The sequence below is a fragment of the Orcinus orca genome, chromosome 3, assembly GCF_937001465.1.
Source record: "Orcinus orca chromosome 3, mOrcOrc1.1, whole genome shotgun sequence".
Classification (NCBI taxonomy): domain Eukaryota; kingdom Metazoa; phylum Chordata; class Mammalia; order Artiodactyla; family Delphinidae; genus Orcinus; species Orcinus orca.
The window spans coordinates 2,370,839-2,398,012 of record NC_064561.1 but is presented as its reverse complement, the minus strand read 5'-3'; the positions used below and the strand labels follow the sequence as shown (position 1 = coordinate 2,398,012).

The 27,174-nt window shown below is 59.6% G+C and overlaps 2 protein-coding genes across 15 annotated transcripts in view; both read left to right on the top strand.

Annotated features, from left to right (window-relative positions):
• The first annotated feature begins 397 nt into the window (after positions 1–397).
• NCLN (nicalin) lies at positions 398–19,250 on the top strand. 9 transcript variants are annotated; one of them, XR_004480286.2, is made up of 17 exons: positions 700–1,001; positions 6,135–6,325; positions 6,447–6,591; positions 7,403–7,495; positions 8,229–8,323; positions 9,150–9,230; positions 10,613–10,716; positions 11,733–11,821; positions 11,904–12,043; positions 12,286–12,464; positions 13,306–13,393; positions 13,468–13,506; positions 13,591–13,754; positions 14,643–14,696; positions 14,791–14,869; positions 17,784–17,921; positions 19,060–19,250. XR_004480286.2 is itself a non-coding variant. In XM_033417536.2 (16 exons), exons 1-16 carry the CDS (start codon positions 818–820, stop codon positions 15,037–15,039), a joined length of 1,779 nt encoding a protein of 592 aa, XP_033273427.1. In that variant the 5' UTR covers positions 701–817; the 3' UTR covers positions 15,040–16,499. The 9 variants fall into 9 exon arrangements, 8 of the variants coding, with proteins under 8 accessions (XP_004286357.1, XP_012394774.1, XP_049563417.1 ...); XM_033417536.2 differs by lacking the exons at positions 17,784–17,921; positions 19,060–19,250 and adding an exon at positions 14,983–16,499 and having other exon boundaries at positions 701–1,001; positions 13,594–13,754; XM_033417535.2 differs by lacking the exons at positions 17,784–17,921; positions 19,060–19,250 and adding an exon at positions 14,983–16,499 and having other exon boundaries at positions 702–1,001.
• Positions 19,251–26,485: 7,235 nt separating this feature from the next.
• Positions 26,486–27,174, top strand: part of CELF5 (CUGBP Elav-like family member 5) — a 50,022-nt gene continuing 49,333 nt past the window's right edge. For 2 of the 6 annotated variants that reach the window (XM_012539319.3, XM_004286310.4), the window contains exon 1: positions 26,486–26,842. In XM_012539319.3, the coding sequence (XP_012394773.1) occupies positions 26,584–26,842 (259 nt within the window). In that variant the 5' untranslated portion in view covers positions 26,486–26,583. The remainder of the gene's footprint in view (positions 26,843–27,174) is intronic. The other 4 variants (XM_049707463.1, XM_049707461.1, XM_033417537.2 and 1 more) reach the window with 4 other exon arrangements.

Genomic DNA, 27,174 nt, shown 5'->3' with positions numbered 1-27,174 from the left:
TAAGTATAAATATATCACCAACCCCGCACAACACCAAGCTGCAGACTACAAGTCCCATAATCCATTGCGACATCCCTTTAGGAAACTTCTGTCATGATTTCTTGATTCTTCTTTCCTTCTTTTATCCAAAAATTATATAAACCACCCACTGTGTGCCAGGCCTTGTGTTAAGCTCTGAGGAATACATCAGTGCACAAAGCAGACACAAGTCTTTGCCCTCATGGTGTTAACATCTATATTTCTTGGGAGTTTTAAGTGATTTTTTTTCCGAACTTCTGCCAGGAAGACTTCAGCTCCCATGACCCCTTGTGCTTGTTCAATGAGACTACAATTCCCAGGAGACCTAGCGCATCAGGCCGGCCCCTCTCTTCCTTATTCCCAACTTTCCTCCGGGTCGCAAGGTCACGTCCTGCACAACCCCCTTCCCCCCTCCACCTTCTATCACAGCAAAGACAGGGCCTCAGTAAGTTCCGCCGATTATATATATATTTTTAAGTCTCCGTATTTTCTGACTTGGGGTTTATGTGAAACCTTAGTCAAACGGTCCACCACAGCTTCTTTTCTCGGGGGGTAACGGAATAGGCCTACAACTCCCAGGTGGCTCAGCGCGCGCCTGTCGGACTACAACTCCCAGCAGGCAGCGCGGCGGGCGGGCGGCCCTCGGCGGTGCCCGCAGGACCCCGGAGCGGGCGCGGGCTGCCCGGCGCGGCGCCCGCAGGACCCCGGCACCTACTCATGCCTAGGTGAGTTCGCGTGAGCCGCCGCTGCCGCCGTCCCGTCCCCGCCGCCGCCCCGCGCGGCCCCGCCGCCGGCCAGGATGCTGGAGGAAGCAGGAGAGGTGCTGGAGAACATGCTGAAGGCGTCCTGCCTGCCGCTCGGCTTCATCGTCTTCCTGCCCGCCGTGCTGCTGCTCGTGGCGCCGCCGCTGCCCGCCGCTGACGCGGCGCACGAGTTCACCGTGTACCGCATGCAGCAGTACGACCTGCAGGGACAGCCCTACGGTGCGTGGACCCGGGCCCCTGGCCTCCCCCCGGGGCCGGGCTTTCCCCATGGGCTCCTGACCTCCCCCACTTTTGCCTCCCCGCAACAGACCTTCCGCTCAGCATCTCCCGTCTCCGGGGCTCCGGCCTATGCCGGCCAGGATGCCCCCTCCCTCGGTTCGGTCTCTGCTCCCCGGGCCCCAGGACCTGCCTGTCCCACCTGTCCAGCAGGAGTCCAGCCCGCAGACCTCACTTGGGCCGCCAGACACTTACCCAGATCCCAGGCAAGTCCGAGCCTGGATACCTGGACCGACGCTAGGCCCCCAGCTCTCTCTGCCCCAGGGACCCGCTGCGCTGGCTGCCACAGCACCCCGGCCCGTCCCCGACAAGGGCTACATGCTCCAGAACGCAGAGCTTCCTCCCACCTTCAGGCCAAGCTGTCCCTGCTCCTTTTCTCCTGGGTCCTCTCTCTCTGATTCCCAACTGGAACAGAGCCCCAACCTTGGGTCTTCTTCACTTGGAGTGGAGCCTCTCAGCGCGGTTCTGCCAGGCCGAGCTGGCCACCCTTGCACAGCTCCTGGCACCCCGGTGTGTTTTGTCCAGTGTCTGCATTCTGACCCTCTTTAGGGCTCAAGAAGCTCTGATCACTGACCCCAACCTGGCTCCGTGTCAAGGCCCATCTCTCCCCAGGCTCTGCTCCCTGGTCCCAACTCATGAGCCAGGTTCCTCAGAATTCCTTAGCTAATCTTTCAGTCCCCTGCTTTTGGGCTCCTGGAATGCCTTGCACCTATTTCTTGCTCCCCCCTTAGGTGCATACCCACCCCTCAGCTTCCTGGAACAACACCGGCCCACCCTGGCTCCTTCTTTCCAGGATTTCAGGTCCCCGCGGCTGGATCCTGCCCAGCTCCTGTTCCCCGGCCCTGCTCCCTCATCTGTCAAAGTTCTGACCCCAGTGCCCAAGTCATTCTGAATTTCCCTCTCTTTCCCCAGCCTTGCTGTATCTGGTGTTCCAGAACCTTCTGGCCTCTGGTTTCTCTTCCAGCCTCTGGTTTCTCTTCCAGCCCGGTGCCTTAGGCCCCCACAAGACAAGGCCCGCCCTCCCCAGTCCCCCTGGTCCCCTCATGTCTGAGCTCTGGTTCTCTTGGATTAGCGTCTCTTGTTGGGACATCAGGCCTAGCCTGAGCCCCCTGGATCCCCTGCCACTGCCAGGCCCCTGGGGAGCCCCAGTGTCGGGAGATTCCCCTCAGATTCTTCATCACCCCAGAGTTATGTCGTTTCTGTTCAGTGCAGTGGTTGTCAACCCAGGGGTCGCTGAGTGATGCCATCGGGTTGTCATGACTGGGGAGCTCCTGGCATCGAGGGGGTAGGGCCAGGGGTGCTGCCCCACACCCCACAGCGCCTGGGACGGCCTCTCCCAGAGAATGACCTGGGCCAGATTGTCAGCAGTGCTGAGGGGGAGAACCTGGGGTTACAGTGATGTCTCTAGACCCCAGGCTCTCGACCGGTGGGGAGGAAGGCCAGGAGCCCCTAACGAGTGGGCAGTTTGTATGCGTTGTTGACGTCCCCCTGGGGAGAGGGTTTCAGCCGGTGCTGTCACAGGTGGTCTTTTGAGATGTGGCTCACGCAATGGAAGAACGGGATCTTCAGCACCTTTTGGTGGTTCATTGTAATAAGCTTGAATAGCCACGTGTGACTAGCGGCTGCCGTCCTGGTCTAGAGGATCCTGCAGTCCAGGATCCTAGAACTCTCCAGGTCAACCCGGCAGTCCTTCCCGCACCCAGTCACTCCGCTGTCCCCTCTCGCACTGCACTCGGAGCCTTGCCGGGAGCTCTCCCAGCACACCCAGCTCCACTGCGGGACCCTTGGGCAACTGTAATCCAGCAGCCTGGATGCCCCGGATTCCCCCACCGCCTGCTCAGCGCTGGCCTGCTTGCAGTTGTGGCCCCCTCTCCCCGCCCCAGACAGGTGCGCAGACCCGCTCCCTGACTGCATCATTCCCCTCACAGGTCCTCGGGAACCTTCTCTCCTTTCTCCCTGCCCTCCTTTCCTCTTCCCTTCCTTTACCTGAGTTCTTTCCCCTGTTCCTGGATTCCTTCCCGTTCTTTTTTCTGACCCGGTGTCTCCCCCCACCCCACATGCCCTCCTTTCCGGCCCCCATCTTTGTTGCTCATGGTGAGAAACCCGGATGCCGAGTGGGCTCGGGGGTGAGCGGAGGGGCCTGGCAGGGCGCCCACCCGTCTCAGCTCGCACGTCTACACCTCCACCCAGATCACACCAGGCAGCGTCCCCCGTTGGCAGGGATGTGAGGTCCCCACCGCTGCCTGGGGAGATACTGGCGGGATAGTTCGGGAAGGCCCGGTGGTGCAGAGGGAGTTCCGGCTCCTCCCCGGTTGCGGAGCCTCTGAGGGCTGGTCTGCTGGGTCACTGCTGATTGCAGCGTCCCTTAGCTCCTGCCTCCTGGTGTAACCCTTGCTCTGGGCCTCCTTTCCCAACTTCCTGTTCGCTCCTGTTGAGAAACAGGCGGGCAGGGTGCCGGGAAGGGGAGGCGTGTGCTCTTTGAGCTGGGGTGTGACCCCCACCCTGCCCCCCGAATGGACTCTGGCCTTTCTGGGCTGGGCCGCTCGTGCCCATCCCACTTGGTCCCCTCAGAAACAGCCCTGGGAGGTGGGGATGTGGGCACCCACACCGGGCACGGGGACGGGCTCTCCGCCCCTTGCTGGTCGGTGGCTTCGCGCTACAAAGGACCAGTGCAACCCGCAAGGAGAGAGGACTGGCCCTGGGCCCTCGGTAGAGAAGTCTGTGACCTCTGTCCAGGTGTGGTCCCATTGTGGGAACCAGCGACTTCCGTCCAGGTGTCCAGCGCCCGCCCAGACGCAGGGGTGACCGCGGCTGCGCTGGCTTCAGCCTCATGCCAGCAAAGACGGTCTCTGCTCTTGGGGCGCTCAGCCTCTGGGGGCACTTAGGGGGCTGGCGTCCACTTGATTCCGCTCTCACCCCCTCCTTCCCATCCCCTGGGAAGCCGGTCTCTGTAGGCTCCACAGGCGGTCCTCTGTGTCCCCACCCCGAGGTGACAGGTGACATCCGAGCCGACTCTGGGAGGCTGCGGGCTCCTGGGAGGCTGCGGCTGGGACACGTGGGACACGGGGGAGGGGCCTGTCCGGCATTCCCAGAGCTTCAGGGGCCCCTGAAGGTTTTTGCTGCTCTCCCCCGCCAGGCCCTCCCAGGCTCCCACGTTGCCCTAAAGCAGAGGAAAGGCCCCGGGGGGTGGGGTGGGGAGAGGCACACAGCCCCCAGCCTGGGGCGCACAGCCCAGCTTGGCTCCTTGGTCACAGACCCCGCCCCTGAGACAGCCCTGCCCTTTCCCACCTGGGGCGCTGTCCCTGCTGTGTTCTGCTGGGCCCCTCCCGCTGACCAGCCCTCAGGATGAGCTGTAGGAAGCCACCCTTCTCCCGACGGCACATTCTTGGGAAGCAGCGGTGGGGACCTTGCTCCCGGCCCTGAGCCTGAGTCCGTCTGGGCACAGGTGTCGCCTTGCCCGGCAGGCTTGACCTCCAGGCAGCACGCTCTGGCTCCCTGGGGGAAGCAGACCTGTTTCTCTGCGTTGTGATTTTGACGCTCACCGTGTGGGTCTCCAGCTGGAGGCCCTAAGGGCCGTGTCTGGCCCCCGTGTGCAGTAGGGTTTGTTTGCTTGTTTTGTGCACCCTGGGTCAGTCTCGGCTCGCTGTGTGCCGTTGTCACCTGGGTGCTGGTGGCCCTGGCAGCTGGGGGCCTGCCTGAGCCCCCTTTCCCATCAGTCCAGGGATGGCCCCGAGGGCCCGCCGCTGCATGCCGTGCACCCGTGGGTGCTGGCGCCCCCTCCTCGTTCCGCTGAAATGTCCACGCAGCTTCCCGGCGCCTTTCTCCAGTAGAGCTCTCAGGACAGCAGTGCTCTGTGTCTGAGGGGACCTGCTGGCCTTAGGAAAGCGCCCTGCAATCCTGGCTGTAGCCTACTTCTGCTCAGGCGGGGAGGGGGCAGCTGCCTGGAAAAGCTTGTGAGCGGGGAGGGGTCCAAGCCGGAAGCAGCCTCTCCCTCCCTCCCTGATGCTCTGGCCCTTTCTTGAGCTCCCAGAGGAGAGAAACGCGGGTGGTCCTGCCCGCAGGGCACACCAGGCCACGTCTGGCATCATCTGTGGTTACCCTGACTAGGGGGCTCCTGGCATCGAGGGGGCGGGGCCAGGGAGGCTGCTCTACACCCCACAGCACCCAGGACGGCCCAGGGGGAACAGTGCAGCCCTGACTGGAAGAAGATGGACAAACCCTGGTGTTTCCCTTCCTGAGGGGCTTCGGGGAGACCGGGCGTTGGTTCATTCCATGTCCTGAGCCTGCTGAGCTGGGAGTCACCAGGCGATGCTGGCTTTGCACTGTGGTGAACGAGGTCCCTACCCCTGGAACCCCCAAGCTAGTTAGGGGAGTAGATAGCAAGGGCCCCGGGGACATGGACAAGGCCGTGTTAGAGCTGTGAGGGGCCCTGGTCTGGGGAGGGTGGGATGGGGGCCATTGATCAGGTCAGCCAGGGCAGGGTTTGGTTTTCCTCAGGTCATTGGCAACTGTGGGGGGCAGTCCTGTAGCCTGGGGGCTCCCTCTGCTGGGGACTAGACTCTGTGCTGGGGGTCTCCTGACACCCTGGGCAGGGCGTGAGGCACCTGTGGGGCCCTGCGTCCCGGGAGCCACGGGGAACCTAGGGGAGGAGGGCTGGGGGAGCAGGACCGACTGGGTTCCAATCCCGGGGCTCCTGCTGACGGTCCTGCCTTCCAGGTGGGTGGCTTGGGGGGGTTACTGGCTGCCTCTGTGGGCTGGGGTGGGGGCACCCGCCCCTGAGCTGCCGCAGGGACATGGGGCGGGGGGGCACAGCACCCAGCCTGGCAGGCAGCCCGCACATCTTCGCGGGGCGGCTGGGTGGGCAGGGACCACGTCACTTTCTGAGGGATGACTGTGGCCGAGGTGCAGTGGCGGGGGGAGGGTGCCAGAGCAGTGGGTCCAGCCCTGGTTTAGGAATGTAGGGGTAGGGGGGTTGGTCCAAGGAGAAGGGTCTTCGTTTTCGTTGAGTTCTCGGAAGGCCCCGCGAGCCGGGGGTTGGAGTGGGTGGGCGGCCAGCTGAGGGACCACTCCCTGCAGGCACGCGGAACGCGGTGCTTAACACGGAGGCGCGCACCATCGATGCGGACGTGCTGAGCCGGCGCTGTGTGCTCATGCGGCTGCTGGACTTCTCGTACGAGCGCTACCAGCGCGCCCTACGCCAGTCGGCCGGTGCCGTGGTCATCATCCTGCCACGGGCCATGGCTGCGGTGCCGCAGGATGTCATCCGGGTGAGGCCCGCCCCGCCCCACCGGCTCCGGCTCCATCCAGTCCAGTCCCCGGTGCCAGCCCTCCAGGGGCAACCCCGGGCCCCCCTGCCGGAAGCCGCCTGAACATTTGTCTCTCCCGCAGCAATTCATGGAGATCGAGCCCGAGATGCTGGCCATGGAGACCATCGTGCCCGTGTACTTCGCCGTGGAGGACGACGCCCTGCTGTCCATCTACGAGCAGACGCAGGCTGCGTCCACCTCCCAGGGCTCCGCCTCAGCCGCCGAAGGTGAGCTCAGGGCGGGGGGTGTGCGGAGAGGGGCCCCGCTGTGCAGTTTCCAGGACCCCCTCTCCCGGGTTGGGGGATGCTGCGGTGAGCTTGGCAGTCGGGAGCTCTGCTGTTTGACCGGTCCGGGGGCCATGGGGGAGAGTGAGCTAGCAAAAGTGGTCAAAGAATTGAGCCAAAAGGATCCAATCGCTGGTGTAGGAAAAGGAAGCTGGTGAGAGTGGGCAAGGCAGGCAGGTTTGTCCACACAGCGGAGTCACCCAGCTCCTTGGGGAAACAGTTTGTGGGTATGTGTTTAAGCTGTAAAGGAAGGGTCATTCCTCCTGGCCAGATTATTAGCTGCGTGGATGCTAGACTGGGGGGTGGCAGACTGTGGCCCTCGGCCGCCTGTTTGTGCAAATAAAGTTTTATCGGCACACAGCCAGTGTTTCACGCGGCTTATGGGCTTTCACACTACAGTAGCAGAGTTCAGTGGCTGTGACAGACTGGCCCACAGAGCTGAAAATTTCGACTCTCTAGCACTTTACAGCGAAGGTTTGCCAAACCCTCGTCTGGATTAAAGTCTGGACAGTGGCCTTGTCCACTGTGGCAGCACAAGAGTGAGTTTTTGGAAAGATCTTAATTTCTAGTTAGAGCGGAGGGGAGGAGGAGGAGTCAGCTGCCTGGTGGAATATTACGCAGCCGTTAAGAAACGGCATCGGGTGTGAGAAAGTGCTTATTTTACATTGGTTATGGAAAAAACAGATTGTAAGATCATAGATCAGGATCACAACACTTTCTTAGACGTAGCTTGTTTGTTTTGGAATAACGCTAGGGTTTATAAGAAGTTGCAGACATACTACGGTTCCTGAGAGGCACCCTCCCAGCTCCCCCAGTGATGACACCTCCCATGGCCATCACGATTGTGGTTTGTGTCATTGTCGTCGTTGTTTTTCGGCCGCACCGCACGGCTTGCAGGATCTTACTTCCCCGACCAGGGATTGAACCCCGGGCCCTTGGCAGTGAAAGCGTGGAGTCCTACCCACTGGACCGCCAGGGAATTCCCACTGTTGTATTTTTAAATGTGTAAAGAACGGAAGGGCTTGAGACAGGGTGAGCTCATGGGCGTTTTAGGGCAGTCGCTGCCCCCAGGTGAAAAAGTGGCAGGCGCAGTGGACCACTGGCTCACGTGGAGCGAGGTGGGCACCACCTCACCTAGGCTCAGGACAGAATGGAACTTTCCTTCTTATGAAACTTTGAGTTCTCACGCCATCTTCGCTTTCGGGGCTGGGCTGGAGGGTCCTGAGCCATCTGATGGGAAACTCCTGTTTTGGGGTCACTGCTGAAGTGATCCTTGGGAAGCTGGGTCAGAGGTCGTGCACGCGCCTTCGTGATTTAGGAACGGTCCTGCAGGGCGAGGGCGCGTACGCACTCCTCACCGGCCTCAGTGGTGTCCGGGTGACTGTTTCACCGGCTCTTATACTGGACACCCAGCTTCTTCTCCGTGTCCAGTTACCACGTTGTGTTCTAGTCTGTGTAGTCAGTTCTGCTTTTCCTCAGACTGAACCCCTGGAGTCTGGGGTGCTGGGGTGGTGAGCCTGCCGGCTCTGGTCCGGGAAGCACCCCCGGCTCAGGCCGACCCTCCCCGCCCCTGTCCTCAGTGCTGCTGCACACCGCCACCGCCAACGGCTTCCAGATGGTCACTAGCGGGGTCCAGAGCAAGGCCGTGAGCGACTGGCTCATCACCAGCGTGGAGGTGGGTGCCCGGCGTGCCTCACTGCCCGTCCCCACTAGAGGGAGCCTCTGACCGGGAAATCGGGTCAGATGGCCGCCCGCCCGCCCTATGGAGAGATGGGCCTCCAGCCACACACCCTGCCTTGCCTCTTCCCCCAACCCCTGCCCCACCGAGAGCCCCCTCCCCGAGTGGCCGGCCCTTCCCCTAACAGTAACATCGCGGGAGCTCGGCTGAGCAGGCGGAGAGCAGAGCTCTGGGCAGCAATTAAAGCCTAATCTCCCACCGGGAGGGTGGGTGTATGCAGGCATCCAGGCCAGAGCAAGGTCCAAGTCCTCCCCCTCGCCTCTCCCCACCAGGGTCAGCTCCACGGGCCGCCCGTGGGGTTGTCTCGCTGCACCCGCCCCCCCAAAAAAAAAGCCTCTGGCGGTTTTGTTCCCTTCCCCCCACAAGGAGGCCGCAGCTGAGGCCTTGCAGAGCTGCCCTCTGTCCAGAGAGTAAGGGGCGTGGGGCCTCAGCACATGCTGCCCCCGGCTCGGCCCCGTGGGCCCTCCTCCTGACAGGATGACTTTCCCGACTGTTCCCTGCTGGACTTGACCGGGGGCCGGTTTACGCAGGAGGACCGGCCAGGGTGCCGGACCCCGACCCCCCGAGCTCTTCCTGCGCTGTCAGGACCTTGCCATGCCTGCCATCAGCAGGGCTCGGCCTTTGAAGGGTGGGCCTGGTTTCCCGCGGCCACCCGCCCGCCCCCGTGTCCACAGTGTAGCCGGCAAAGCCGAGAACACTGCCGCCGGGTGGGGGGCGGCCACGGCCTCGGGCCGGCTGCCCCTTCATGCCTGTGCCTCTGCAGGGGCGGCTGACCGGGCTGGGCGGAGAGGACCTGCCCACCATCGTCATCGTGGCCCACTACGACGCCTTCGGGGTGGCCCCGGTACGTCCGTGCCCTCAGGGCCCCGTGAACACCCTGCGGGGCCGGTGTCATCGTGAAGCTTCACTCCCCCAAACGAGACGTGACAGCAGAGGGAGGGGCGGTCCCCGGGGAGGCCCACGAGACCCAGCCCAGGGTTCTCACTGGGGGCCGGTCATGCAGGCACCTCGGCCCGGCATGGCTGAGACCCCAGACCCAGGAGGAGAGCAGGTGCCCGTGCGGACCCCACGTCTGCACAGACAGTGTTGGGACAGGGGGCCCCCGAAGTCCGGTCCCCGGCGCCCCCGAGGGCCTGCCTGGCCAGCGTCCCTCCAGGCTGCAGGCCACCCGGGGCTGTGCCCTCAGAGCCCCCGGCACTTTGGGGTGGGAGGTTCCTGCTGGAGAACCAATAGCTGGCTGAACCGGACAGTGGGTGCTGGGAGGGCCTGCAGCCGGGCGTGCACCCCTGACCGCGCCTTGCGGGCCGCCTCCCCTGGGAGGCCAAGGCTGTCCTTGAGGACACTGGGGCCCAGAGGCCGGCCCTGGACAGTCGGCTCACAGCCACTTTCTCACCCTTTTCATCATCCACCCCCACAGAGCCTTTTTAGACACCTGTGTCCTCGTTTTCCCTTTCCTGTGAAATTTTCTTAAATTTTTGAGATGTGATTCCCATAACATAAAATCCATCCTTTTAAAGCACGCAATTCAGAGATTTTTAGTGAATTCGCAAAATTGTGTAGACATCACCGCTTTCTGTTTCCAGAGCGTTCCATCCCCCCAAAAGAAGCCCCGTCCCTATGAAGTCACCCCACCCCTCCCCCAGCCCCTGACAGCCAGGAACCCACTCTCGGTGTCTGTGGATCGGCCTGTCCTGGACGTTTTCCCTCAGTGGGGTCACAGCCTGTGTGTCCTTCTGTGTCTGGCTTCCCTCACCGAGCACCCTGTGGGCCCCTCCCTGTGAACTTGAACGGCGTCGTGTGTCAGTTGGTGCACTGTGACTGTGGGAGGGTCCCAAGCCATGCAAACAACCCAGTTTTTTTCTCTCCAAGAACCAGTCGTTCCCCGTGGGGAATGTCGCCTTAGAGCGCAGGACTCAGACGCCGGGTCGGGGCAGGTGGGGGGGTGGTGTTCACAGCGCGGGGGGGCAGAAGGCTGGAGGTCCAGCTGGAGGGAGCTCCCAGGGCAGATGCCCTGGCTGGACGGAGGCTGCGCACAGGGCTTCCCATGTGCGTGGGGGCCGGGCGGCACCCAGGGACCGTCGGTCTCGGGTTTGGGCCGCGCAGGGCGGGTGATCCCAGCTGTGCTGGAGATGTGGACCGGGGGCGAGATGCGGAGGGGGGTTGGGGGGTGCGAGGCGCCACACGTGGACGTGGGGTGACCTCGGCCTCCTCTCTGCACACCTGCAGTGGCTGTCGCACGGCGCGGACTCCAATGGAAGTGGCATCTCTGTGCTGCTGGAGCTCACCCGTCTCTTCTCCAGGCTCTATACCTACAAGCGCACCCACGCCGCGTAAGTGATGGGGGCAGGGCGGTTCCGACCCTGGAATCACAGCATCAGGTGGTGGGGCCCAGCTCCTCCCGGGTGCACCCCTGGGAATCCTCCCCAGGAGGTTGGGCTGCCCTCGCTCCCGGAAGAGCCAGGGACACTCCAACGGCAAGAAGCAGAAATACCTGTGAGCCGGTCTCTCAGGCTGGCGTCTCCCCGTTGTGGCCCCGGGCACAGCTCGTCACCGGTGTGGGCGCTCGTCCTTATGCCACGCTGCCCTGGGACGGCAGGGGCCCAGTGACGAGCGAGTCTCCCTGAGCTGCCAGGCCTGGCCCCACGCATGCAGGTGCCCTGAGCAGCAGGAGTGCTTACGTCCTGGGCAGGGAGGGGAGGTTGAGATCAGGGTGTCAGCAGGACCATGCCTCCTCCTGAAACTCCAGGGGAGGGTCCTTCCTGCTGCTGCCAGGTTCCACCAGTGATGGATTCCTCGGTCCCAGCTTTACGTGGCCTTCTCTTCCTCCAGGTGTCTCCCCTCTTCTATGAGAATCGCCGTGGCCACGGCGGGATGGATGGGGCTGGGGCGGGGGTGGCGCGGGGACATGGTCCTTCACGACACCCCTGGCTTCAGTCCTTCTCGAGGGACGGGGTGCTGAATCACCTGTCACTTTTTATTTCCCGGTTGGTCCACCCAGTCTCTCCTGGTTTCGAGAGTTCAGAGAGGCCCCTGAAGCAATGCTTCTCGCCAGAGGGGCAACAGAGCTGTGCTTCTCACCTGGAGCCCCCTGGGGACACTGGGCCATGTCTGAGGACATTGTGATCATCATGACTCGGGGACTCCTGGCATCCATTGGGCGGGGGCCAGGGATGCTGCTGCATACCCCACAGCACCCAGGACGCCCCGATGTCAGCAGTGCCAGGATAGGGAGGCCCAGCCCTGAAGGCTGGTTGGATTTCATACTTGGCAGGGGGGAACCACTTCCTCCTTGTCGGGGACCTGGACTCCCACGTGTCAACGCTGGCGCCCCACTGCTTCCCGCTAGGTACAACCTCCTGTTCTTTGCGTCTGGAGGAGGAAAGTTCAACTACCAGGGCACCAAGCGCTGGTTAGAAGACAATCTGGACCACACAGGTGAGCGGCCCCAGCGGCCAGGGTGGGGTCTGGGCCGCCGGTACTCCCCCCACCTCCACCCACCAGCCCTCACTGCACTCAGATTCCAGCCTGCTCCAGGACAACGTGGCCTTTGTCCTCTGCCTGGACACCCTGGGCCGGGGGGACAGCCTGCACCTGCATGTGTCCAAGCCGCCCAGGGAGGGGACGCTACAGCACTCCTTCCTGCGGGAGCTCGAGACGGTAGGTGCCCCGCCGGAGGCAAGGCTGGGACATGGGAGCTTCGTGCACCCTGGGGCCTCGGGTGAGCCTCAGGTGGGTTTTCCGGGGAGGGGAGCAGGTGGGCTTCTCCCTGGGTTCCAGAAGCAGGAGGTTCGGGGAGGGACTTGGGACCCGCCAGACGCAAGGGACCACTGCCACAGAGACAGGCGAGGTTGGGGCGCAGCCCGCGGGCACCGGGCAGAGCCTGACAGTGCCCCTCGCAGGTGGCCGCCCACCAGTTCCCTGAGGTGCGGTTCTCCATGGTGCACAAGAAGATCAACCTGGCGGAGGACATCCTGGCCTGGGAGCATGAGCGCTTCGCCATCCGCCGGCTGCCTGCCTTCACCCTGTCCCATCTGGAGAGCCACCGTGACGGCCAGCGCAGCAGCATCATGGACGTGCGGTGAGCACCGCCATCGGAGCAGGCATGGGCCGGGGCATCCACTGGTCCTGGGGCATCCGGCAGGCTTCCTGGAGGAGGTGGCGCTAGAATTGGGGCACAAGCCAGGAGAAGGGTGTGGCTCAGTGGAGGGAAGACTTGGGGCGGGGGAGGCAGGGTACCTCCCGGGGCAGCCCCGCACCCCACGCCCACGCTCACTCAGGTCGGGATGTGTTGCCTCTGAGGCTCCTCTTCTACAGTCCTGTGTTGCTGGCAGCCGTTGGTGTCCCTGGGCTTGTGGCCGTGCCACCGTCCCCGCCTCCGTGGTCACGTGGCCTCTCCCTTGTGCCTGTGACCAAATTCCCCTCCTTACAGGGACACCAGCCGTGGGACTTCGGGTCCCTCTACTCTAGTGCAATCACATCTTAGCTAATAACGTCTGCGGAGACCCTACTTCCAAATCGGGTCCCATTCCCAGGTTCCGGGTGGGCGTGAATTTGGGGGACACTGTTGCCCCCACTACAGGGCGTTACAGCAACTCCACCCTCAGCAGCCCGTGGAGGTGTGGGTGTCCTGACCTCCCCCAAGGTCCAGAGGAGGAGATAGGCCCGGGGCCGCCAGTCACTGAGGCAGACGCGCGTCCACAGGGCGCAGGCTCGGCCCGCGCGCCCTGGGTGCAGGGCAGCCCCGTCGGGGGCGGGCCCGTCCCAGAGAGGAGCCTGTAGTGTGGGGGGCGCCCGTCTGCTTGGAGGGCCGTCACCCTGCTTGTCTTTATCGTTATCAGGTATATGCTCGCTCTTGGTTTTTGGCGATTATGAACAATGCCAATTCCTGATACATGTGTTTTTAAAACTTGCCCTCGAAGGTCCCGGGTTGACTCCAAAACTCTGACCCGAAACACGAGGCTGATCGCCGAGGCCCTGACCCGTGTCATCTACAACCTGACAGAGAAGGTGAGCCCCCGCCTGCAGGCCCCCCACCTGCCCGGCCGCTCTGGACTCAGCCCCATGCTCTCCTCTCTCTGCAGGGGACGCCCCCGGACATGCCAGTCTTCACGGAGCAGATGGTAACGTGCGGGTGGGCAGGCAGGCGGGCGGGGGGGGCCGGTGGGGTGGGGCAGGGTCCCGTGACCACGGTCGCTTCCCCGCAGCAGATCCAGCGGGAACAGCTGGACTCGGTGATGGACTGGCTGACCGCCCAGCCGCGGGCCGCCCAGCTGGTGGGCAAGGACGGCACGTTCCTCAGCACGTTGCAGCACCACCTCGGCCACTACCTGAAGGAGGTCAGGCCGCACCACGTCAAGGCAGACAAGCGGTGAGGCCGGGCGCCGCCCCGCCAGCCAGCGGGTGGGCTCTTCTGGGGCCTTCCCCCAGGGCCAGATGGAGCAGACAGAAACACTGGACGAAAAATAAAATGATAAGTGAGAAGTGCAGGTGCCCCATTAAACGAGTTCCAGAACCACAATTGTCTCAGTGTAAGTATAGCCTACTCAGTGTCTGGGATATACTTACACTGAAAGCCCATTTCTTCTGTATCTGCAGTCCTCGTAGAACTGAAGCCCTGTGTTTTATGTGGCAGCCCTATACTCCCAGCTACCCTTTGTGGACCTTTCGTGTTCTGGGCCTCGGGTGACTCATACCCCAGGTCCCCTCCTGCCCTCGGGATGCTCTTCCCCACTGCAGGCCTCCGGAGTTTTGTCTTCTTTCTGTTCAGGGCTCCCATGCTCCCTGGTTGGGCTGAACAAGGCCTGGGGAGGGGTGTCTGGGGGATCCATAGGCAGGAGACACCCCCCGGAAAGCTTGGTGCCCCTCGCTGGCTCTCCACCTTCCTCCCAACTCTTGGTGCTCCAGGGAGAGCAAGCTCTTGAATAGAAGAAGAAACTGAGGCTCAGAGTGGACCCACGGCTGTGGAGCTGGGGGCCTCCAATTCCTAGGCTGTGGTCGTTCTCCCTCTATAGAAAAACTTCCCAGACCAGATAATTTCCACAGTAACCACACTTTGTTTTAGAGAGTATACCCCAGAAAGCAACAGGAAAGACATTAGTTGAGAATAAAGCACGGTCCTTCCCCAGGAGGGACGGTGGCAGCCTTGTGCAGGCACACACCTGGGGTGCCCCCTTCCCCCACCACGTTCCTAGGCTGGTGGCACCTCCGGTGGCCCTGCTATCGGGGTGAGCCTGCTGAGAAAGCGCTCTCTCACCAGGGATCCTGAGTTTGTCTTCTACGACCAGCTGAAGCAGGTGATGAACGCCTACAGGTGAGCACCCTGGGTCACCGTCCAGGGGACTGGGTCCTCGGGACAGCTGGGGAGCAGCCCGCTGACCCAGCCCGCCGCCCCCTCCCCTCCCCAGGGTCAAGCCGGCCATTTTCGACCTGCTTCTGGCCGTCTGCATCGGCGCCTACCTCGGGATGGCCTACACGGCGGTCCAGGTGAGCAGGGGACTGGGGAACGCGCGGCCTCTCAGGAGACCCCTTGGGCGGCCCGAGGGCCTTCCTGTTGGCGGGGTCGCCCGACCTCACTGGAGCCCTCCCGCTGCCCCCAGCACTTCGACCTCCTGTACAAAACAGTTCAGAGACTGCTGAAGGCCAAGACGCAGTGACGCGGCTGCTGGGCGCCGGCAGGAGGGCAGGCCTTGCCCTGCGGCCTCGGCGGCTGTAACCCCGAATTACAGAGCTTTTCTGTGTGCTCTTGAGGATTTGGGGGCTTCTTTCTCTTGTTTATCCTTTGAGCTCCCTCGGAGGAGCGCTGGTGGAGGTCTGTCTGGTCTGGGGCCTGGCCGCGGACTCGGGGACAGACGTGTGGATGAGCCCCTGCCCTGGAGTCGGCCCCGTGGCCCTCGGGGCGCGTAAGCCACGCCAGGAAAGAGGAACTGTGCTCAGCCTCGGCCTCACCCCCGCCCGTGATGCTGACCGTGGACCTGGTGGTCGCAGGCCAACAGGGTCAGGGCCAGGCCACCCCCGTGCTGGCTCTGCGTCTGACCTCGAGGCTGTCCCCACCCCCTCCGTCGACCCGGGTACTCCCTTCCCTCCCGTCTGGAGAGGGTGGCACCGCCTCTGGGTCCCCAGGTTCTGGCCGCCCCCTCGCAGCCTTGTGCCCTCACCCAGCTGGCCCTGGGACACGACTCCCCTGAGCCCCCTTGGGCGGCTGGCGCCTTGAACACCTGGCAGCCTCCCCAGGGGCCCTTGCGCTGCTCACCCTGCTTCGCGCTGCCTCTGCCCCTCCTGCCCCTGCCCCGGACTCTTGGGGCTCCGCGCTCAGCCTGTCCCCCTGCGGAGCTCCCGGGGTGGGGGGCGGCCCCTCTACCCCTTTCCCTGGGCCTTGGTTTCCTCATATGCAAGGAGGAGGATGCTTTTGGGGGGAGTGGGCACCCCCCCATCCCAGGAGGAGACGTGACCATGGGAGCAGCTCTTCCTGCGACCATGAGGGGGCGGGTCTGGGCCTGAGCCCCACAAACCAGGTGCCTGGTGGGGCCTGAGCCGCTCGGAAGGGGTGGAGGGGGCAGGGCTGGGACTGACCTCAGGGAGACCCAGATTCATTAGCAATACAGTCAGTTAAGTGTTGAGTGCTGGGGGGCCAGGGTCCAGGAGAGGGGACTCCAGGGGCCTCCTGGCCACCATGGAGGGCTTGCCTGCCTTCCAGTTCTGAGGGGCCTGGAGGGGCTGGGGACTGGCTCGCTCCCAAAGCCTCCCGACGCTCACTGGAGGGAACGGGTTCCTGGGGGCTCCTGGCTCGGCTGGACCGTCCTGTCAGGCCTGGGAGGGGCAGGCGTGGAGGCTGCAGGTCCTCTGTCTCATCCCACCCTCTCCCTGCCCGGTGGCCCATCTCCCCCAAAGACTGTTTACCGAGTGCCCCGCCACCTCTGGGGCGGGTATGGGCCCGGCCCCACCTGGCCCATCCTATCCTTCCCCACATGTGAGTGTGTGAGCTGTGGACGAGCTGTGGTTGCCGCGTGAGCGTCCTTCCTCCCCAGGGCGCATGGTCAGGATAGCTGACCAGTTGGAGTCAGGATGCTTGTGGGACGCGGCCGGACGATCAGAAATAAAGCCATAATGAATGACAGCCTTGCGTGTCCTGTCTTGTCGGGGGCTGGGGCCTCAGGGTTCAGTCCTGCCCACCTGAAAGTGGTTTGTGTTTCCCCGGGGGGTGGGGGGGCCTGGTGCCCGTATGGAGAGCAGGGTCAGCATCCCTCCTGCCCCCAGCTGAGACTGCCACCACTCCCCACTGCAGAATGGGGGTAAAAACCAGCTCAGAGCTGATGGGACAGCGGGCCATGTTCCTTTCCTGCGGTGGCTGTACCACGAACTCTGTCTCAAAACAGGGATTTGTCGTGTCCCAGCTCTGGATGCTGTGAGGGCGAGGATCCCAGGTCTGTCCCGGCTTCTGGTCTCTGTGTCGTGTGGCCGTCTTTTCTGTCTTCTCTCATAAGGATGTGTCTTTGGGTTTAGGGTCCATCCTACTCCGGCAGGACTGCATGCCAGCAAATCACATCTGCAAAGGCCCTATTCCTCCATAAGACCATAAGTCTGAAGTTCTGCGTGGACGTGAAATTTGGAGGGACACCATTCAACCTGATGCAGGGTGCAATGGCTGTGTGAAGGCCACGCCCACTGGTCAGGCGCCGCCCCCCTACGGGGAGGCCCTGGCTTGGCTGTGGTGCGCCGTGCAGCTCAATGCAGGGGTTCCGGCGTCGGGTTCTCTGCTCTGGCCTGGGAGCTCCCGAGGGTCTGCCTTGAACAAAGCCCTGCCCTCAGGAGCTTGGGTTCTGGGGGTGGGGTAGGATACACAGTACAGAGACGTATGCTGCGGGGACATGAAGCCACAGGCGACGGAGGCAGTGCGGGGGGTGCAATTTGGACGAGGCATCGGGGGAGCCAAGGGAGGGGGCTGTGGGATCCTTTATCCCAGGGAGGTGGGACCCTGGGGGGCTGTGGGCAGAGGAGGGGGCGGGGCCTGACTCAGGTGCTCACAGGCGCCCTCTGCTGGCGGCTGCGGGGGGACAGACAGCGGACGGCGCCAGGCGCCGAGGACTGTGCTTGTCCAGGTGGGGGCACAGGAGAGGAGTGGGCTGGGTTCCCCGAACCCAGAGGAGGGGCTAGGAGGGTGCTCCTGGGACCGTGTGGGCCAGACCGCAGGGGGTTGCTCAAGTTGCCTTAGTGACGCCCTTAGGGTCAGGGTCACAGCTGCCTCTCCTCAGACCCCACTCTCCTCCCCCCACTGCCCTCCCCCACCCTGCCCCTCACTGTCCTGAGGCTGGAAGGTGGCTCTGGCCCCAGCACGGACTCATGTAAAACTCCCCACGTCTCAGGGGCAAAGCCAGTCCCTCATCTCCTCATTTCAACACAGGTTGATATTTCTTCCTCGTTTTCCACAAAACTGTTCCATTGACTGTAGCCAAGAAAAGGAAAATCGCAACAGCGGCCCGGCAGACAGAGATGGCCACCATCTACATGCTGGAGCCTTATCCTGTCCCCACACCCCCAGGTACGTGGATGTGTGTACACGTATGTACCCGAAACCTCGTTCTGGAATTGAGGTTCATGTATAAAAATGATTTAAGTGTTTGTCTCCATAGGCACAGTGGACAGGCACCCATGAAGCCATCCCACATGGGGGGCGTGGTGTGTGCATCGTCCCAAACGCCCCCGGCTCCCCTTACACCCCCTCCCTCCGCCCTCCTCCTCCCCAGGCACCCGCTGGTCTGGTCACTACAGATCAGTCTTGTTCGACTGGTGTCAACCAGTATTTCCCCACCTCCCCGCCACATGCCAGGTACCGTGCGGGGGCCTGCAGACGCAGCCACCAAACGGAGACCGTGGGGCTCGCGGTCCGCTGGGGAAGACGGATAAATAAAAATAATGGCCGGTGGACATGAGGGGGCTCTTGAGTGAAATCGGGATGACAGGACGGTGGTCCAGGCAGAGGGCACAGCCCGTGCAAAGGCCCTGGGGCAGTACCATGCCCGGCGTGTTGCAGGAACAGCAAAGAGGAAGCCCGTGTGTATGCAGCAGAGTGAGGGAGGGGGAGAGAGGGAGGAGGGGAGGGCAGGGAGGCCCCCAGGACGTTGGTGGGCGTTTGCATTCTGCTCTCAGTGTGATGGGGAGCTGTAGGGAGGGGTGGGCTGAGGAGAGGAGAGATGTGGAGAGGTCACTGGCTCCCAGGGGACAGTTATGAAGATGACCACATTCCTTGGGCTCCCTCAGTGCCCATGAGCATCACCCGAGGTCCCCATCAACCCTGGGCGGCAGCAAACGGTTTGGGCAAAGGTGTCCTCCAGCGAGGGCATTGCACCCCCCACAGGGACCCCCAGGGGGTCACATCCAGTGGCTTTGATCTCTTCCCAGGGGTCTTTGTTTTAAGGCTGTAAAACAGGAAGAGCGTCCCATGAAACCACCTCGGTCCCTCCCCCTTCTGCACAGAGGCATCGTCCACTGTCTGTAACTTTGTCATTCTTTTAAAAACGTTCACGTGCACATTTATGGATCCAGGGACAATATTCAGCATTGCTTGGTGTGCGGCCTACACATCTTATATGGGTGGCATTGTGCCGTCCCTCTCTTGCATTAACTCTTGTTTTGGCATCTCCCACTTACACCCCACACCCCTTTTCCCTGCTGTGTAGTATTCTACCCTCAGAAGACACCACAACTTACCCACCCAGCACCCTGCTGATGGACATACCATCGCAAGCCTTCATAGGTGCCTCTTGGGAGGGAGCGTGTTTAACCAGAGGTCAGAGAACTGTAGCTTGTGGCTGCGTCCGGCCCGCTCCCTGTCTTTGTAAATAAAGCTTTATTGGCACACGGCCACACCCACCAGACTGTGTATGGTCCATGGTTACTTTCTCACCAGGGACCCACCAACCCCCAAGTGCTTACCTTTACGGCTCTTTCCAGGAAAATCTGCAGCCCCCAATCTGCCCTCTGGTTTTTCTCCTTTCTCATCGTGGGAAAACTTTGGCCGCTACCAGAGCAGGGTGGCTCTGTTGTCCTTTTGCGGGGGACATACATCCTTGGCTTCTTTCGACATTTCAGTCTCAGTTCTGAGAGTTACTGCTGATTTTAATCGCCGTTTGACCTGCAGCAGGTCCAGAGGAAATCAAGCCGGGATGGGGGGAAAGGGGGCGGGTGGGCCATTGCAGGAACCGTGAATGAAGTGGGAGTGTCATTCCTGAGCGCAGTGTGATGTAGTGTCTGCGGGGCATCTCACCGGAGAGTCACTGTTTCCCCCTTTGTGATGAATAAGCAATTTGCAGGGAGATCCTTCAGTCTCTGCAAATACCACTCCTCCTCCAGGTCACCCCACGGTGTCAGCAGCGCCCACTGACGATTCCTGCCCGAAACCAGGACCCTGGTGCCCAACGGGGACCCTCCTTCCATCCCTCCTAAAGGTACAGGTCAGGCTCACATACCTGCTTTTATGTCCAGTTTACAGAGAACAAAAGGGAAATCCAGGCAGGTGAAGCATCTTGCCTTGAGGTCGCGTGGCAAAAGGGCACAGCTGGCATTCAGACAGGTTTTTTTAATTAAAAAAAAAAAGCCTTATTGAGATATATTCACATACCATAAAATTTACCCTTTTAAAGTGTATAGTTCAGTGGGTTTTAGTACGTGCACAGAGACATGCATCCATCACCCCTATCTAATTCCAGAACATTCCATCACCCCAAAAGGCAACCCCGTCCCCATGAGCAGTCACTCCCATCCCCTCCCCCAGCCGCTGGCAACCACGAAGCCACTCTCTGCCTCTGTGGATTTGCTTGGTCTGGACGCCTCACAGAAACGGAATCCTACAATATAGAAACCCACGCGGTTTTGATGGCAAGGGCCTGGATCACACTGAGGCTGGCTCATTCAGAAACGGGAATTTATTCTTGTCTTTCTCATTCTTACTTGGGGGGAAATAAAACCCCTGACGACTCCGGCGTTCAACATGGTGTGCACCCAGCCCCTCTTGTTCCCAAGCTCAAATTCCCAGGGCAGGAAGCCCTGTGGGGCAGGTGTCCACTCCTGTGGCGAAAGGGTGGGGGGAAGGGGCCACGGCCCCTGGGTGGCCACGGCTGGATCTCTATTCCTGTTCTCAGCCCCTCCTTCCTTCCTTCCCCTTCTCCAGGCTTTCTCAGGGTTGGCCAAGCTGTGCTTCAGACCTCCCCCTCCCCGACCCCGTCCTGTCCAGGGAGTGGGGTTTGCTGAAAGAGGGAACAGGGAGGGGTTGGTCCAATGAGGAATCATTTCCCATCCCTGAAGCCAAATAGTGGGGACCGGGGAGGATCCGGGGTCCCTGCAAGAAAGTGGATGGGCAGCTCCTTCCCAAGCGAGGGAAGGCAGTGGAGTTGGAGGCACCGAGAACTGGAGAGCTCTGGCTGCTTTATGTCCTTAGATGTGTGAAGGCGGCAGGCATCTGGGGCAGGTGGGGACTGCGGTGTAGTGTTTCTGGGGGACGCATCCTGAGCCCCTAGGCCCTTGTAGGATGGGCCTAGGGCTTCAACCCCCTGGAATGTGCCAGAAGAGCTGTACACAGCCTGGGCAGTGAGGGTCTTCGAGGCATGGAGGGGGCAGAGCCAAAGGGCACCAGGGTCAAAGGGGACGGGGTGCGGCTGACCATCACCCAGGAAGACACTCAGGCTGGCTGTGCAGAGACCACTGAAGGGAAGGGGCCACCGGCACAGGGCAGCTCCAGGCTGGGCCCCTTGCCCCACTTGCTGACTCTGTCCCGCTGGCTGACCTTTCCGCCGCCACCAATAACCCTCAAGCAGAGAGGGACAAGGCAGGGACTCAGAAAGGACATTTCCCTTCGTGGGCTCAGCCTTCTTCACACCCACACCCTATGAAATGAGAGTCTTGCTAGTAAAAGTCAAGATGGGAACGCAGTGGATGTCTCCTCATAACTTTGCTGCCCTTACCTGGAGGCAGAGTCCCAGGCCGCAGTTCAGACCCGCAGGATCGGGATCTGCAGGTAAGGATGCCCAGGCAGGATTTTTTAATTAAAAAATTAAAATTTTTTTAATTAAAAAATTAAAATTTCAGACAGGTTTTTTTAATTAAAAAAAAGACTTATTGAGATATATTCACATACCATAAAATTTACCCTTTTAAAGTGTATAGTTCAGTGGGTTTTAGTACATGCACAGAGACGGGCATCCATCACCTCTATCTAATTCCAGAACATTCCATCACCCCAAAAGGCAACCCCGTCCCTGGCAGAATGCCCAGGTGGTCTCATGCACATCTGAGAGGTGCCAGCTGGGACTCTGCCCCCTGACTCCAACCTGGCCCCTCTGCTGAGGTAAGCACCTTACCTGTCCACATCAGCAGTTCTCACCTGGGGCAGTTCTGCCCCCAGGGGACCCTGGGCCGTGTCTGGGGACATCTGTGGTGGCCACGACTGGGGGTGCTCCTGGCACCGAGTGGGTGGGGCAAGTATGCTGCTCAGCCACCCACAGAGAATGACCTGATCCCAAATGTAGACAGTTTTCCTTTAAGATAAATTTATTTAAGTTTGGGTAATTATTTTGAGAAACCCTATTCTGGGAGATGAACACTAAGCAAGTGCAAAGGTCCTGGGGCAGGTTTTTGACGACAGATCCAGAGAGCCAGGCAACTTGCCAGAAACCTCCCAGCCCCGGATCCCCCAACAGGCTCTGTTCCCACCCTCATTGCCTTTTAAGTAACAGCCCAAACCGTGGGCCTCCTGCCATGATGCCAATGTGACAAGGTTTCCTCTGGCTGATAATAAATCAGAGAGTCGGCCTCGAGGGCTTCAGATGCTTTCAAGCGCACAGCCTCAGTTTTCTCTGCCATGACCTTTTCCCTGATACGGCTGAGGTGTGTCAGGGAATAAACTCCAGGGATGAGTATTGTTCAGGATGTGGGATGCTGAATTTAAGTTCCCGGAGGTCAGACTCAAGCTAGACTGGGCTGTTCCCCTCAGTGGAAGAAAAAGGCTGAGAAAAATGCCTCTTTGACTCACAGGAGAGCTGGTGGGGTTTTATTTTTATTCTTTTAAATGACTCTCCCAGCACATCAGAGGGCCACAGGGCTTCAAGCATCCTGTCTCCATGGAGACAGAGCCTGTCTCCAGCCTGGCTCCACAAGCCCAGCCTGGGGCTGAGCCGAGAACCAGGGGCTGGGCAGGGCCAAGGGGTGGAATGTTCTAAGAGGACTCTGGACCCCTCACCCGGGCTCTGCTCCTCCCCCAGTCCTGACGTCCTGCTCCTGTCTGGGGGTGGGCAGGTGGCTTCTGGTAACAGTCATGATAATAGCCATTTATTGAATGATAAAGATGTCCCAGGCGCTATGCTGAGGCTCACCTGTTAGCTCACTGAATCCATGCCAGGGGCTTCACCCACTTAATCTCACTTGGCAAATAAGGAAATGGAAGCTTGGCTGTGTAAAGCATGGGAAAGATGGTGTGGGATCACGGGAAGCGTGTGGGTTCTGGAGTCCAGCTGGCTGGGTTCAAATCCCAGTACTCTCACTGTGTGACTTTGCCCAAGTGACTTGACCTCTCTGGGCCTGTTTCCCCCTCTGTAAAGTGGGTATGGGAACAATACTTACCTCTTATGTTTGCTAGGAGGGTGAGTTTGCCTGGGGAGCAAAGTTTAAGGGGGGGGGTGCCAAAAAACATCATCAAGATAAAGATTATTTTAATGCACTTTTTCTTTTCTTTTTATTTGAAGATCTGGGTTGTGTTATTTATTTTTATAATTTATTTATTTTATTTATTTATTTTTGGCTGCGTTGGGTCTTCATTGCTGCGCACGGACTTTCTCTAGTTGCAGCGAGCGGGGGCTACTCTTTGTTGCAGTGCGCAGGCTTTTCATTGCGGTGGCTTCTCTTGTTGCAGAGCATGGTCTCTAGGCGCGCGGGCTTCAGTAGTTGTGGCGCACGGGCTTAGTTGCTCCGTGGCATGTGGGATCTTCCCAGACCAGGGCTCAAACCTGTGTCCCCTGCATTGGCAGGTGGATTCCTAACCACTGCACCACCAGGGCAGTCCAATGCAATAATTGAAAAAAACCTAAAAATAATGCTGAAAAAATCCGTGGTGAACAAAATGTCAACATTTTAAATAGAATCAGAATTACTGAGGTTTCCTTTGGCTCAGTATGGCACTGTTACTGATCCTGTTTTTATTTTACAATAAAAACAAAGAAAATAAATTTAAAATGAAGTCCTTGTTGGTAGACTGCCCCCAGTGGCTGTGTGGTGCTCTTTCTCTTACAGCCACTGATCCCTGTTTCTCCAACCCTGCCTCAGGGCCTTTGCACTTGCTGCTTCATTCTCATCTTTGCTTGAAGGCCATCCTCTCTAAGTCTTCCCTGAATTTGCCTCCTAAAGCCGTCCCTCCACTTCTGTTTCCTCCATTGCATTGATGACAGTGTAAAATATCTGGTTTATTTGTCTGTACCCACCCCAGGCATTTGCTGTGTGGATCAAATGAGTTCATACATGTCAAGCACTTAGCACAGAGCCTGGCGCCTGGAAAGAGCTATGTGGCTTATCAGTAAACAAGTAAGTATATAGCAAATTAGAATTAAATTAATTAAATTAAAATGAGTATAAATGCTATGGAGGAAAAAGGAAGCCTGAGAAAGGAAGTAATGGTAGCTGAACGATTTTCGATCAGGTGGACAGAGAAAGTGATGGGAGATTGAAAAAGTGGGCCATGCACCATTTGGGGGAAGGGAATTTCAGGCACAGCCCGTGAAAAGGCCCTGGGGCAGGACCGTGCCTGGTGTGTTGGAGGAACAGCCAGGAGGCCCGTGTGTCTGGAGCAGAGGGAGCGAGGGGGAGAGAGGGAGGAGGGGAGGGCAGGGAAGGGACAGGGCAGGCTGTGCATGGCCTTGTGGGCTGCAGGAAGGACTGGGGTTTTAATTTTGGGACATCTTTGGAGAGTTTTTTTTTTTTTTAAGTATAGTTGATTTACAGTGTTGTGTTAGTTTCAGGTGTACAGCGAAGTGGTTTGGTTTTATATATATATGTATTCTTTTTCAGATTCTTTTTAAAAATATTTCTTAAAATTTATTAATTATATTATTTATTTATTTATGGCTGCATTGGGTATTTGTTGCTGCGAGCAGGTTTTTCTCTAGTTGCGGCGAGCAGGGGCTAATCTTCCTTGTGGTTCGCGTGCTTCTCATTGCGGAGCACGGGCTCTAGGCACGTGGGCTTCAGTAGTTGTGGCACGCGGACTTCAGTAGTTGTGGCTTGTGGCTCTGTTGCTCCGCGGCATGTGGGATCTTCCCGTACCAGGGCTCGAACCCGTGTCCCCTGCATTGGCAGGCGGCTTCTTTACCACTGTGCCACGAGGGAAGTCCCTTTTTTCAGATGCTTTTCCATTACAGATTATTACAAGGTATTGAATATAGTTTCCTATGCTCTACAGTGGGTCCTTGTTGTTTATCTCTTTTATATGTGGTAGTGTGTATCTGTTAATCCCAAAGTCCTAATTTATACCACCCTCTTCCCCTTTGGTGACCATAAGTATGTTTCCTATGTCTGTGAGTCTATTTCTGTTTTGTAAATAAGTTCGTTTGTATCATTTATTTTACATTCCACATCTAAGTGATATCATATGATATTTATTTTTCTCTGTCTGACTCACTTCACTTAGTATGATAATCTCTAGGTCCATCCATGTTGCTGCAAATGGCATTATTTCATTCTGTTTTTTATGGCTGAATAGTATTCTGTTGTGTGTGTGTGTGTGTGTATATATATATATATATATACACACACACCAGAATATATATATATATATATATATATACAACATATCTTTATCCATTCATCTGTTGATGGACATTTAAGTTGCTTCCATGTCCTGGCTATTGTAACTGGTGCTTCTGTGAACATTGGGGTGTATGTATCTTTTCGAATTAGAGTTTTCTCCAGATATATGCCCAGTAGTGGGATTGCTGGATCATAGGGTAGCTCTATTTTTAGTTTTTTGCGGAGCCTGCATACTGTTCTCCATAGTGGCTGCACCAATTTACATTCCCACCAACAGTGTAGGAGGGTTCCCTTCTCTTCACACCCTCTCCAGCATTTATTGTTTGTAGGTGCTTTTTTTTTTTTTTTTTTTTGCGGTACGCAGGCCTCTCACTGCCGCGGCCTCTCCTGTTGCGGAGCACAGGCTCCGGATGCACAGGCTCAGCGGCCATGGCTCACGGGCCCAGCCGCTCCGCGGCACGTGGGATCTTCCCGGACGGGGGCACGAACCCATGTCCCCTGCATCGGCAGGCGGACTCTCAACCACTGCGCCACCAGGGAAGCCCTGTTTGTAGGCTTTTTGATGATGGCCATTCCGACCTGTGTGAGGTGATACCTCCTTGTGGTTTTGATGGAGTTTTAAGCAGGGTTGACATGATGCCCATAGAGCACTTGGCCCAAATGCATCCATATCCTTCGAAATATTTTGGACAGTATGTGCACATGGCAAGTATGACAGAAAGTGTTGCTGTTGATATAACACAATGATTGCTACTTCTCTTTCATAAGTTACAAACTTAAAGCTGTGCTGAGCGCAGTGCCTAGCACGTAGTATTATCAAAGTGTTCTTTCTTGTTGCTCTTATTATTCATGATTGTATACTTAAACATTCCAAGGACAGCCCTGTAAATGCCAAGTAAGCACCGTATAGAACTGTGCGCTACTTTTAGTGTTTTTCCTGCTGTTATCAGTGGGAGGAGCCCGTGACACCTGGGGGCCTGGTCTGTCCTGCCTAAAGCTTCGCCGTCACCTACCCAGAAAGCAGGGGCTACGGGCCCGGTGGACTCAGTTTACCGGGCCAGACTGGGCGCCGGGATGCGGGATGTGGGATTCAGGATGTGCCAAGTGCGATGTGGGATGCGTGATTCGGGGTGCGCGATGAGCGCGGAGGCGGGATGCGGGATGCTGGATGGGCGATGCGCGCGGGGGGCGCCGCCTCGGCGAGGCGCGCTCCGGCCGCCAGGGGCCGCTGCGGAGCCGCCCTTTTGTGGTCCTGATGCTGGAGCGAGCGGGCGCGCGGAGGAGGGAGGAGGGCGCGGGGACGGGGCGGGAGAGAGGCGGGAGGCGGCGTCCGTCGCTCCAGCTGCGAGTCCGCCCGCCGCCCGCCGCCGCCGCCGCCGGCTCGGTCCCGCGCCCGCCGCCCGCCTTCGCCCGCCATGGCCCGCCTAACGGAGAGCGAGGCGCGCCGGCAGCAGCAGCAGCTCCTGCAGCCGCGGCCCTCGCCAGTGGGCAGCAGCGGCCCCGAGCCCCCCGGGGGGCAGCCCGACGGCATGAAGGACCTGGACGCCATCAAGCTCTTCGTGGGCCAGATCCCGCGCAACCTGGACGAGAAGGACCTCAAGCCGCTCTTCGAGCAGTTCGGCCGCATCTATGAGCTCACGGTGCTCAAAGACCCCTACACGGGCATGCACAAAGGTGGGCACTCGGCCCCCTCCCTCCCCTCCTCTCTCCTCCCTCGGCCTCCCCACCCCACCTTCCGGCATCTTCTCCCCACCGCCCCCCCACCAACCCTCCTCTCCTCACCTCCTCCCTCTGCTTGCCTCTGCCACGGCATCATTTCTCCCCCCCCAAACCCTGTTCCACCCACCCCCTCCTCCCCCCTCTGGGGGTGCAGCTGACAGATCCGAGCTGGCCCCCTCCCCTCCTCCGCCCCCTCTCCCTCCCTCCCCACCTTCCGGCATTCTCTCTCCCTCTCCCTCTCTCTCTCTCCCTCTCTCTCTTCTCTTTCCTTTTCTCTCCTCTCCCAT

Excerpts from the sequence above, each read along its gene's own strand:
- NCLN (XM_049707457.1), top strand. The coding sequence starts at position 818 with ATGCTGGAGGAAGCAGGAGAGGTGCTGGAGAACATGCTGAAGGCGTCC. Across the intron at positions 7,496-8,228 it reads CCATGGCCATCACGATTGTG|TGCTGCTGCACACCGCCACC; the intron begins GTTTGTGTCATT and ends CCCTGTCCTCAG. Across the intron at positions 13,394-13,467 it reads TCTACAACCTGACAGAGAAG|GGGACGCCCCCGGACATGCC; the intron begins GTGAGCCCCCGC and ends CTCTCTCTGCAG.